Source organism: Eucyclogobius newberryi, unplaced genomic scaffold (genome assembly GCF_026437365.1).
Source record: "Eucyclogobius newberryi isolate DKJ021-1_F unplaced genomic scaffold, fEucNew1.0.hap1 SCAF_6, whole genome shotgun sequence".
NCBI classification, from domain to species: Eukaryota; Metazoa; Chordata; class Actinopteri; order Gobiiformes; family Gobiidae; genus Eucyclogobius; species Eucyclogobius newberryi.
This window is the reverse complement of record NW_027316278.1, coordinates 26,245,323-26,258,158: the sequence shown is the minus strand read 5'-3', so window position 1 is coordinate 26,258,158 and position 12,836 is coordinate 26,245,323. Positions and strand designations below refer to the sequence as shown.

The 12,836-nt window shown below is 38.8% G+C and overlaps 1 protein-coding gene across 50 annotated transcripts in view; it reads right to left on the bottom strand.

Moving 5' to 3' along the window:
* The window catches only part of camk2b1 (calcium/calmodulin-dependent protein kinase (CaM kinase) II beta 1), a 71,268-nt gene that overhangs the window by 7,861 nt on the left and 50,571 nt on the right, over positions 1–12,836 (bottom strand). For 22 of the 50 annotated variants that reach the window (XM_072433167.1, XM_072433215.1, XM_072433217.1 and 19 more), the window contains 3 exons: positions 12,112–12,180; positions 4,901–4,945; positions 2,180–2,228 (listed from right to left, as the gene is read on the bottom strand). In XM_072433167.1, the coding sequence (XP_072289268.1) occupies positions 2,180–2,228; positions 4,901–4,945; positions 12,112–12,180 (163 nt within the window). The remainder of the gene's footprint in view (positions 1–2,179; positions 2,229–4,900; positions 4,946–12,111; positions 12,181–12,836) is intronic. The other 28 variants (XM_072433218.1, XM_072433171.1, XM_072433188.1 and 25 more) reach the window with 3 other exon arrangements.

Below are 12,836 nucleotides of genomic sequence, written 5' to 3'. Positions count from 1 at the left end.
TCGGATGCTCCAAACGCCACAGAGGCATTAGGTTTCAAACCAGCTGCCCAGCACTCACTGACCCGACGAGAACCCCCTGAAAACATCCACATGACTCAAGCATTCAGCAGAGTCCTATACTCTCCCACACTCACCTGGTTCTTGTAGTTTTCTCCTCCTCCGCTAAAGGCCGGATGTGTCTTAAGGAGCTCTAAACTGTGTTGGTCTGGAGTTAGCCCGCGGTGGCGCTATCAGGACAGTGTGGCTTTAACCCTCCACTGGGGCACTGGCTAAATTTAGACGCCTCCCTCTTTAGCAATGACCCTCCTCCCAAGGTGTCCGTGCCCTCTACATTTTTAACAGTGAGAGGTGGGACTGCGGGCTCCAATGTGACAACTTTGAAATATGTATCTGCTTTTTAATTATTATTTTTTAAATCAAATCAGTGTTTTTTTATTTTTTTATTCACTGGTTTACATTAAACTTAACGTAGATGCAATTCATCAACCACACTAACAATTTAACAGTTTAAAATAATTCAATTTAGCTTTTTATGTTTGTGCCTTTTATGTTCTTTAATATAAACTTCAAGTTTATGCCCAAAAGTTTGAAAAGTTTGAAAAGGGACAGCACTGCCATCTGTTGGACATTTGAGATATTTGTGTTTACAAAGTTACCATAGTCTCTTCTGTTGTTTGATATGCAATATGAGTGATAGATGCACTACGTCATCAGTATTATATGCACTAGTTGTCTGATACTGTCACATTATATTTGAGATAAAAATTATTAAAAAGGTAAGGTCTATATTGAGGTCTAGTTTTAGCTCATGTCCAATTTGGGGCATACACAGTGTGAATGCTTTACACATTTCAGGCCCTTTGCTTTTTTACAGGTTATTTTAGCATAGTGTAAAAATAAATGGGATAAAAAAACAGTATGACCTCATTAGACTGCAAACATGATAATAGTGTGATAGACCTAATAGGAGGCCACACACCAAAGGCCACATTTGTGTTGTACCAGACAAATGGAGGCCACGACCCATGAGACATGAGCTAAAAACAGAGCATTTGGTGAGATATTCACACCACTCGTACATTACCATATTATTTCACAATATTACACATGTAAAATATAGTAATTTCCTTATTCTTTTACTCCTTATCTCTCCAATAGCGCTGATCCTGCTTCATGAAGAATGACACACCTGCAAAGCCTCATGGGGAGATGAGGAAAATGGAAGCGCACATTTTGTTCTGTATGCTTGGCACAGAATCCCTCTATTCCTGACCTGTTTTAGACGCATTGTACTCAGCCTAGATGTGGAGAGCGCGCCTGTTTGAGAGTAACCGCAGTAACCGTTCATTCTTACAGCAGCCCTGGCATTGGCACGCAGCTTAAAGATCGACACTGGATATTTGTGATGCCTGACGCAATGTCCTAAAGATATGCCCAAACACCAGGCGCCTGCTGTGACAAAATGTCTGGCACGCCGACAGCACACGGATCGGGGGCATTTGAGAGGTGCGATTCTTGGTACTGGGGTTACAACAAACATTTTGGGAAAGCCAGGGCACACAACTTCCAGACACACAAACAAATGTCTCTTAGGCGCTTGCTCCAAACAACATTGCAGCAGAATCAGTGTACAGAAGCACCAACAGGGGTCACTAACGGGTCGCAAAAGAGCAGGGACGCCGGTGATTCTTTACTCACCAATGCAAGACAAGCCCACACATGCAGCTATAATCTGTTTTCATTGCATTTTATCACATTTTATCACATTTGACATGGTAGCATCCGAAGTCTAGACAACAATTCCTTCAATTTCAACACAAAAAACTCTTAACCAGCGCTCAACAAGTTCAACAACTGCAAAACAATCACAACTGAACTTGGGTTGCCATTTTCCCTTTTGGGTTTAATGCAAGCCAGTTTTAGTCGTAAAATCTGGCAACCCAACGTGAAGCGCTAATTCTGCTTTCTGATTGGATAATAGATAACCAAAAGACACATAAAAGTACACATAAACAATACTACATCCATTGAAAATGTTTTTTGTTTAATTCAATATTTGATTTCAACATGTTTACTTCAAAACAGAGGACACATATAATTATAAAAAATACTTATTGGTATTTCGTGCTTTAACTTGAGCGTTCAAAGAGTAAATAGTTTTAGTTTATTGTGATCTTACCTTTCACATCTTCATCCTCCACTGTGGTGTTGCTGCTGTCCGATGATTCCTGCAACAAAAGTGCAAGTTTGGCTTTGCATTGACCACATATACAGATATATGAATGAAAGACAAAACTAGAACGTCCACACAAACCAGCAAGTATGTTACAAAGCAGATAAAAGCAGATAAACACCTTCTTTATGGAGGATTAAAGATGACCATAGAAATAAATTAAACAATAAATGTAGAAATAAATAATAAATAAAGTCAAACAAATTGTACATAGTGAAATATAATATAAAAAAAATATTTACTTTTTATATCAAGGTTGTATGCATGAATATACTGTATATTATTATTTAGACATCTCTCTAAATTCATTAAAAAAAGAACACATTTCTGCATTCATTGTTGTAGCTAATTCATGTCCACTTAAATCACTTTTAGTCCTCCATAAATCTTTCATCTTCGTTAGTATTTGACTAAATGGTTGTCTTAGCTGTAATTTTCTATGGGGCTTGACCCTGCTGCTCGGCTGATTCATCGGCCTAAGCCATTGAAGCTGTGAGCTTTAAACTCCAATTAGCAGATAAAAAGGACCAAACTCCTCGGCACATCAAGGAGCGACAAGGAGCGCTTGTGACCTCATTAAACCAACATGAGACTGGGAGACAAATTACATGCACCGGGAAACGTGTTTTACAGCAAAGCGATAAAGAGGACTGTGACACAAAATGACAGGTGGATTACGAGGAAAAATGTCATCAAATACAATAAAACATGATTTTCCCCAAGGCATATGTTACTCTACAGCCTTATATAGATGTGTAAAAGTAAAGGCAACACTATTTTTCTATAAAGGTGAAGCTATAGGTATATTTTCCTCAGCATTTGACTCATCCATAAATGCAGCTTGGTCAACAAGGAGCAATTGGTTACCATAGGCACAGTCAGCACCCGTATGCTGAGAACTGCTCCAGAAAAGCTCAATTAGTTAACCCTGGTTCATTTTGTTGTTATGCAGGAGCTGCATCTGTTTGGAAAAGTCAGTGAGCATCCAGTTTAAGGTGGATTTCATATCACGTAAGTAGCCAGATCCTAAAGGTGCATTGTGTATCTTTACTGAAAGAGGGTATGTTACCTGCTCTTCTCCAGAGAAATGTTAAAGCTTTGCCTGGAATACTGCACATTGTGGTGTTGAATCTATTTAGAATTTACTTCATGACTCGGAGTTTTATTCAAAAAATGAATAAAAACCTCCCACTTTCCACAGATCTAGAAGCAAATTTAAAGGCGGTATGGACGATTTTTCGGCGATTTGAGAACGCAGGTGGAAGTGCGCATGCGCACTCCCCCGTGCGGCCTGATACAACACACACGTGCGTTTGTTTATTAGCGCAACGGAGCGCATCGCATCGCTCGTCTCCCGTAGATTTCTGTCCACTTCTGCGCCGGCTCGAACTGTCTTTCTCCGTCTTCATTTTGCCCCGTACACTGAGGGAACTATATTATGATAGATCCATGCACTTAGGCACGCGGAAACGTGGGGACGAGCCTGACGCGGCTGCAGGTGAGCAGTAGGTGCGTTTTATGATTGATACGTGGCAGGACTAATGATTTATCCACGCCACGAGGAAATATGATACAAAATTTGCTAAAAAAAATCGTCCATACCACCTTTAAGTGTCCAATATATAGTGCAAACCCCCCCAATAAATATAAAAACTTATTTTATCTGACAGCTGTTATTAATTATTACAAATTACATGTTGTAAAGGAATAGTTCACTGTTGTTTCGTCAGAGTCTCAATGATCGTGAATAATCGTTAAATAATGATGTATGTAACACTAAAATTTGATATTGTGACATCCCTAGTTACCATTCCCTAGTTTCCCTTACCTTTATTAAAAAGACAACTTGTCCTGGGAATATGCATTAAAAAAGTCTGAACTTTTGGAGATGAAGAAGTAAGCATTCTGAGCTTAATTAGAGAATAAAAGAAGCTTGAGTATTTGCATTTTATCCGTACGTACACTTTAAGTCTGAATTCTACGTTAACCTTTATTCAAGAGGTACTAGCCTGTAACTTGGCCTTGTGGCGTCAAGCAAAAACATTTCCAAAGAGACAGGCAGGTGGCGAACCCTCCACCGAAAAAGTTAAGAACAGCTAAGCTAGGTTTTAGTCAATGTCTTGGTGGATAGCGCCTATAGCTTAAATATTAGCCTTCTGTGCATGCTGATGTTGGTGGTGAAACCTGTGGAAACCCAACCAAACAAAAATGAAACCTCAACATGATCTGGGAATCAAACCTTCAATCTTTCCTGATTAACTTAAAGTCTGAATCTACTGAAAAATGTCACCATTTTATGCAATTATACACAAATTACGCAGGTTAACTCTTACCCAAACCAAACTGTTATTCTTTATCACTGACAATGTGTCTCGAGCGGGAGTGAGACAAACGCTCAACACAATTAAAATGCTTTGTTAGATACTGCATGAGTCACTCCACAAAACCTAGCAAATCCATGCGTTTCTCCGTAATTGGGCCGCGTATAACAAGATTAGATGTCATTTCTTTGCCTCAACATTACGAGGTTAACTTGAATCTTCCGTTTCCCTATCCACAGCAGGACCCAGGCAAGATAGTGTGACCCCAATGTCGAAGGGAGATAGACATAGAAGAAGAGAAGAGCGAAGGTACAGAAAATGCCTGGGCAGCTTGAATGGCGTGTACCTTTGTCCCGTCCACTGGGTTATGGATGACAGTTGTCTGAGGCTCCTGGAGGGGAGGAGGAGAAGGGGCAAGTGGAGGAGCATGGCACATATGAGATAAAGGAGAAAATAGGGAAAGTGAAGAAAGAAACAAATACATACTTATGACAAAAAGGTATAAAAGTGAGCAGCGAGGAACAAAGATAGTGCTGTGAATGTTCAATGGAAAGAAAGAGCTCGTTAAAGTTGTCAGAGAAGCGAGTCGTTCTCTCAAGTGATGGAGGGGGCGGATGAGCTGAAAACTGTAATTTGAAAGTCACTTGTGTTCTCATCCCAGTCTCACGGCAGAGGACATAGAGAAAGAGAGAGAGAGAGAGAGAGAGAGGCAGAAAGGGGTCAGAGAGAGAGAGAAGGAGCGAGGGAGAGAGAAAGAAAGAAAGCAAGCGAGAAGGAGGGACAGAAAGGGGTCAGAGTCAGATCGTAGGGAGAGATGAGAGAAGGGGAGAGGAAGGGGGAAGAGCAGGAGACGGGGTGACATCGGAGGGTGAGATATCGAGTGGGTAGAGAAGGGTCAGAGAGAGAAGAAGCAGAAAGGACAGAAGGAGAGAGAGAAAGAAAGAGAGAAAGAAAGAAAGAAAGAAAAAAAAGAGAGATAGAGAGAGATAGGACAGAGAAGGCTTAGAGAAAGACAAGGGAGGAAGAGGGGCTAAGAGAGTGACATGAATAGAGATAGAGGAAGAGAAAGAAGAGAGAGGCAGAGAGAGAGGAGGAGAGGGAGAGAAAAGGAAGAAGGAAAAGGAATGGTTAAAAGAGTAGAGACAGGAAGAAACAGGAAAGGAGGGAGAGAGAATAAGAGAGGTCAAAAGATAGTACAGTGAGATAGAGAGAGGGATAGAGAGAGAGTGAGAGGGAGGAGGAGAGGGACAGAAAAGGAAGAAGGGAAAGCAGTGGTGAAAAGAGTAGAGACAGGAAGAAACAGGAAAGGAGGGAGATAATGAGAGAGGTCAAAAGAAAGTACAGCGAGAGAGAGAACGAGATAGACATAGAGAGAGAGAGATAGGGATAGAGAGAGAGCGAGAGAGAGTGAGAGAGCGAGAGAGCGAGAGAGAGACATCGCCCCGGGTCAAGTGTCTGCCATGAGGACATTCATGTTCACACAGCCGACAGCGAGACCGTTCTGTCACTGCCCCGGGACAAAACAAACAGCTCTTTAGCCTCCGTTTTTGCTCGTCTAAGTTTAATAGAGCACAGAATAAGCACATTTGATACATGACCGTCGGAATACGCCAGCGCCACACACTCGCAGGCAAAAATGACAAAGAATATGTCTCGAAAGAGTAAAGACGTTGCATCACAAAGAAAACAAAACCTCCGAAATGCCAGCAGTGTGCGGAGATCTCGCTGAGTCACTTCACAAAACGACAATTCTCACGTTCTCGTTTGTCTCTTTGGTTCCACTCGTTAGCACATGTAGTAGGTTCTTTGAAATTAAATTGACGTGTACTCGGGCTGATGCAGTATTAAAACACGTATTGAACACTTCAATTGTATGGTGGATGGAAATTTGAAAAGATGCGAGCGTGACTTTGCCCGGTTTATGGTCAATGACTCTGAAAACTAATTACGGAACCGAACATCACGGAGAGAAAAGGACACAAGGTCGAACAGAAATGTCAACACAAATTATGTGAGGAGAAAATATTAGGTGAAATGAAATAAGGTGCTTTAGGTGAAATAGTGGGCAGTAAGACCTGTAATTTTCTGTTTCTTTCAATAGTTAGACCCTATCAAATCTGAAACGCTATAATTAAAGGGAATGAAACACATTAAAAGTACCAATAGAAAGATCAGGTCTAATTTGAAGCCAGATATATAACAGGACTATACCAGGTCTAAAATAGGACTTTTACCATTGCTACAGAAGTTTTCAAGATGGACGAACCCCAAAAGAGGAAAACATTTAGATAAAATCTATCCTAAATTAAGTTAAAACTAAAACTGAAGGATCATCTCCGCAAAGCCAATCCATTTATTTATTTGTGGTTAATTCTCGTCACAAGAACGGCAGTAAAACATTGTTAGAGGTGCACTAGGTCATTTCTGGTCTGGTCTCCATGGAGATGTAATATCTTTGCCTGAAATGTTCCGCAGTGTAGACTTATCTACAGAGACGCCAGCGGGTCAGATCTGTGGAGAGACGGGTGAGAATGCGGGCTTTTCAAAGCATTAAAAGTGCTTGTAATACTGTGCCATACTGTGGAGATTTCGTATTGGACACAAGCTACAGAAAAGTTACATAGTGCATCTTTAAAGCAATGGTATCTGCATAAAACATTATGTAAGACATAATTACAGCTTTTGTAATTAGTGATAAACCTTGTAGCCCAAACCCAAACTATAGACCCTTTAAAATCTTACGTTAATTCTTCAAAATACACTTTATTAACTGTTATCAGAACTAAATGGTAATTTTTAAGTCTTTATAACAAAAATAAGCCTTTTTTTCTTTTCCAATGTGAACACATCAGTTAGTTTGTTTTTCTATTATAAAGGACGGAAAAAATTACGTTTTCTAGTTTCAAAATTATAATTTAGCTTCACAAAGAGTATAATTTGTGTAGATTGACAATGAAAAACCCAGAGTGGGGTCAACATTTAAAAATATATAAATCAGGATTCTGCCTTCATCATCTCAAAATCTCAAATAAATAAATTAATAATGTAACATGCAATGTAACAGCTTTGAGTTTTCAGATTTTGTGGTATTCTGAGGTTGGTCCCAGTTTCTTCATTAAAACCCACTTCCACCTGTTCCACTTCACTTTTACTTTCCTTTGCCTCAGTTTTAGAGTTTAGAATGTATTTGTAAACTTTTAAAGGGTTTATACATGTCATTTCTCCCATGTCTAACTGATGCCTCTCTGCACAGCTTCCTTCAGTCTGACAGGATGTGCCTGCTCAAGCACTGCTCTCACTCGCTCCGTTTACAGGAAGTGACACCTCTGTGATGACCAATCCTCCGCTGTCTCCCCCATAAAGATGAGACTGTCACCCTGGGCAACAGGAGCTGCAGCAAGAGATAATGCTATACAAGAGAACAAAGTACCTGGGGTCTGCAGATTAGGAGAGGAGGCCAATGCTGATGATGTTGTATAATTAGACATTAAGGCATTAATGGAATCAAAACCAATGTTTAGTCTGGTGGACCAGGGCCGGTCTAAACAAGGCTTTTGATTCCATTGTAATGCAATAGGAGCACTTCGGTCGCTCTTTTAATGGCCGAATGCATTTCCATGTAAGGGCATGACTTGGGTCCAGGGCGGAGTTTCAAATATAACAATATTTTTTTTTATTATAAAACCTTAATGATACCCAAATTATACATTCACAAACACATTTTAACATCTCTATACTGCATTGGATTGGGTTAAAGGTGCATGATGCACTGGAAACATAATATTTTCAGTCTTGTTGTGAGTGCCGTGCATTGATAAACAGGAAACCGTTGTTGCTAATGTGCTAGCTTTGTTTTGCTAACTTTGTCGGCTCAACATATAAGTTACCATCACCGTAAATACAGAGGTTTATCACAAGATCAAGCCAGCGTTTGGTGAGAAATTATCATCTTCTATTAATAGCTGCTTTTTTCTGTAAGTCTACACTCTTATCCAATCAGATTTCAGAATATCTTTGTAGAAATGTAAACTACAGGGTTAGCCAGATTTATACCATCCCCAAACACAAGACATTTTGCAGAGGACATTACCAAAATAATTACAGCCTTTGCGATTGAGATTAGAATGCAGCGATTCATCTTTCAGCTCTACCTATAATTATAACCATGTATACATACATACACACTTTACTGACTGTTGCAAAAAATGTCTCTTAAGAAACATAATGGATATAATCAGCCCTGCAGTGGAAATGTTGCTCACGTGCAGAAGAGCTACACAGTAAATAGCTGACGTCCCTGGCAACAGCTTTAAAGATCAGAGCCTTCCCACACTCTTATCCCTTCAAGGAACAGAAAGAAGCTGTGTAGCCTCAGCGGATGTGCCCACACTTCTCTGCACACTTGTATGCGCCGCCATATCAAATCCAGATTAAACACGACTGGGCTCATATTGCACAGGCAGCAAGGACAGACATTCTCAAACCAACATCACCACAACATGCACACTAAGACAGACCAAAAGAGCCTGAGGAGAAAGAACATCATTTATATGCTGTTTAGACAAAAGCTCATGTGTTTTTTTATGTCGTGTTTGAAAACTAAAATAAAAATGTACTATTTTAACATAAAGATGTGAGTGGTTTGGGTAAATGGCGATCTAATTTGCACAGAATTAAGAACCAATCACCAATCATAATCATTAATCACAAATGATTAATGATCTTTGGGCTTTTTAATCGACAGGTCTAAAGTCAATGTAGTGCCAGTGTAAGCATGTGGTTTGGAGCAGATTTAAGACTTAGGAAGACTAGGTGCATTTGTGTTTAGCTGCGCCTCGTCTGGGTGATTGATGAAAGCTGAAGCCTCCAGTGAGAGGGTAGAAAAATGCCCAGCAGCCTCATGCACCAATTGAGTTAAACCGGAAACTGCCCCGTCGATCAACACCGTTTGGATCAGCACTGTTTTTGCTTATCCCAAACACGCCTAATAACTCTGACTAGTCTATATGTCTAAATGTCGTATGTTCATGAAAAACATATTTTAGGTGTTTTAATAAGTCAAGAATGAATCAAAAATAGTACTCAATCAAATACGACATGCATGTGGAAAATATCAAATGACAATGATCCTGCAAAAGTCGTGTTTTCAAATCTACCGCAGTTTCTTAAATGTCTCTCGCTGCAAATTTCCCACTTTTCCCCAGGTCCTCGAAAATTAAGTTTCAATCTCAATAGGTTTTTTACCTGGTTAAATAATAATAATAAATATTTAAACAGCTTTTGCAATTCCGATAGCTTTTAAAAACCTTTGTCACTATAAAGGTTTCTCTTTTTTTACTACTGGGTTTTTTGTAGTTTTTTCCGTGCTGAGAAGGAGACTGCTCTAGGACAGTGATCCATTTGCTTATTTCCTGTGAATTTGGATTTGTCTGCTTGTTTGCATTGACCAATGATTGTGTCATAGTTTGATGTCTGTCTGGGCTTTAAATGTTTAAAGCCCGGCGAGGGAACTGTGATTTTGGGCTCTACAAAAATAAACTGAATTGAAATCAACTATATATATATATATATATATATATATATATATATATATATATATATATATATATATATATATATATATATATATATATATATATATATATATATATATATATATTCCATTTTTATTCCATTTTATTTCCATAATTTAGTTGTACTCCTGTTTGATCACAATTATCCAGTCATGTGAAAAGCTCTTCTCTTGACAATAAATAATAAATAATCAACCATTAAACTGCATGAGCTCATGAAGTTAAGTTGCATGTGTGTCACTCTCCTGTGACAGACACATTGTCATGACATGCCTGGAGCCTTGTAGCTTGAGTGACAAAGCTATATTTAGCCACAGCAGAGGCAATACACATAAACGTCCGCTCGTCCTAATCTTCAGCTGTGTGGCATGTGTAAGTGGGTGAGGTCATTAGTTAGGCATGGACTTCCTCTCATGGACAGATATTTATTCCTGAGCAGCTTCTGGGCTTATATAAATGGCACTGGAGTAGTAGACTAATGCAGTTGTTCTGCTCCAGTAGTTGTGGTGGGAACTTACTCTAGCTTTCTTCAACAACAACAACTGTTTTTCTAAGGCACATTTCAAAAAAAGGCCTAAAGGCTTTATTGGACAGGACAGCTGTTGCATGAAATGGGGCGAGAGAGGGTAGAGACAATTAGCAAACGGTCAAGGCAGGCCGGGAGGCAAAACCCACAACATCAATATTTGAAATCATTTTTTTAGTTTCCATTTTTCTAGTTGCATTTATAGGTTGGCCTTCACATCTTCTTCATCACAAGTATATACTGTTCCGTTTATTATTATATATATATTTTTTTTTACTATAGTTAAAGTAAAATTTCTGGACAACGTTAAAGGAATTCAATAGAAAATACCTTATATTTCTTGCATACATTCAAGAAAACGTACATCATTAAAACAGCTCCACAGTGTATCATGCCTAAACAAAATGATGTGCAATACTTAAGGACGTTTAGGACCCTCAAAATGTTAATGTTAATGTCATGAAACACCAAAAACACAGAAAAGCGCAGATCTACCCTCTTAAATGTTCAACTCCAGCACTACATTTTACAACAGCAGGAGAAGTAGACTTGTCATCGCCTCAGTACCTACTGAAGCTGGCTGTCTGCTCCTCTTTCCCAAACTTTCATTCAACACTCAGCACAGCAGCAGTGTATAAATCTGAACTGTGTCACACTTTGGCATCTCCACCTGTCAAAGCCAAATATTCTATGACACTACCTGCTGCTTCTCCAACCGCTGTGGACCAGAGCAGCAGGCAGAGACCGGCACACATGAACCGTGGTTAAAAGTGCACTATGGAGCTTTTCTGGTGGAGGGTTCGCGAGGCCTGGCGATATAGATATATATATATACTCATCATTCTCTAAAGACGAGAAAGAGAGGGAAACCTTATTTTATGTACTACAAGCTGTCGAGGCTTGAATAAATAACATAAATGACTCATTATAGATAATAACTACTTAAATGTTTAATGTTACCGATATGTATCTACCCCAGTTCATGTTTTGTAACAACAATGTACTATAAATTATCCTGCTTTAAGTTGTATGAAGTAGTTTAAATATGATCGTGTATTGCATTATCTTTTGTAGCAATCCCCCTAAAAAAGTGTTATTGTGACAGGTCTAAGTTCTGTTGTTTTTTGTTGCTTGTCTCCAGGGAGATGTTATTGCTATGGATTGAATGTTCAACAGTATGGCAATAAACAAACGTTAAATCTGTTTATACGCGTTGCCAATCGTCGCAACAATGCATATTTTTCTAGGTACTTATGACCATTCATTTGATCAATAGAAACAACGATAATAGAATAAATGGCAGACCAGTTCAACACCCACCAGAAGAGTTACATAGTGCACTTTTAAATGCAGAGTAGAAGGGAAAGGGGAACAGGAGGCAAGGTGCTGGAGGATGAGGACGGACAGATATATGCACAGACTTGGACACAGAGGTGAAAGGGTGGAGGCGGTAAATACCAGAGCAGGTGAAGGGATGTTTCCTTTGGGGCTGGTGACTATGCTGTTTTTGGTGCTGTTTGTCTGGGGCTGTGCAGGAGAAGGAAAGAGGAGGGAGGGAAGAGAGGAAAAGAGGAAGAGAGGAGGAACCACAGTGTTAACAAGAGCAAGGAATCTACAAGAGACAGACCATGCGAGTAGAAACAGAAATCTTCCCACATTGGACACATTATTGGAGACACAGTTTACATCATGGTTGTGCCAAAGGCTACATTCATATATATATATATATATATATATATATATATATATATATATATATATATATATATATATATATATATATATATATATATATATATATATATATATATATATATATATATATGTATGTATGTATGTATGTATGTATGTATGTATGTATGTATGTATGTATGTATATATATATATATATGTATATATATATATATATATATATATATATATATATATATATATATATATATATATATACAGAAGCCTATACAGTATATGGTGCTCAAGATGCCCCACAAAATCTAGAGCAGAATAACTTGGCGAATCTACAGAGACTTTTAAAACATAAATAATAATTAGGAGTGGGTGATATCAAAATTAAAATAAAAACAAAAAAACAATAGTGATCCTGTGAGAATCTTCTATTTTGATGAGAGACAGATAGATTTAACCAAGCGTGATCACGCTTGAACATATGAGAGCTCATATGA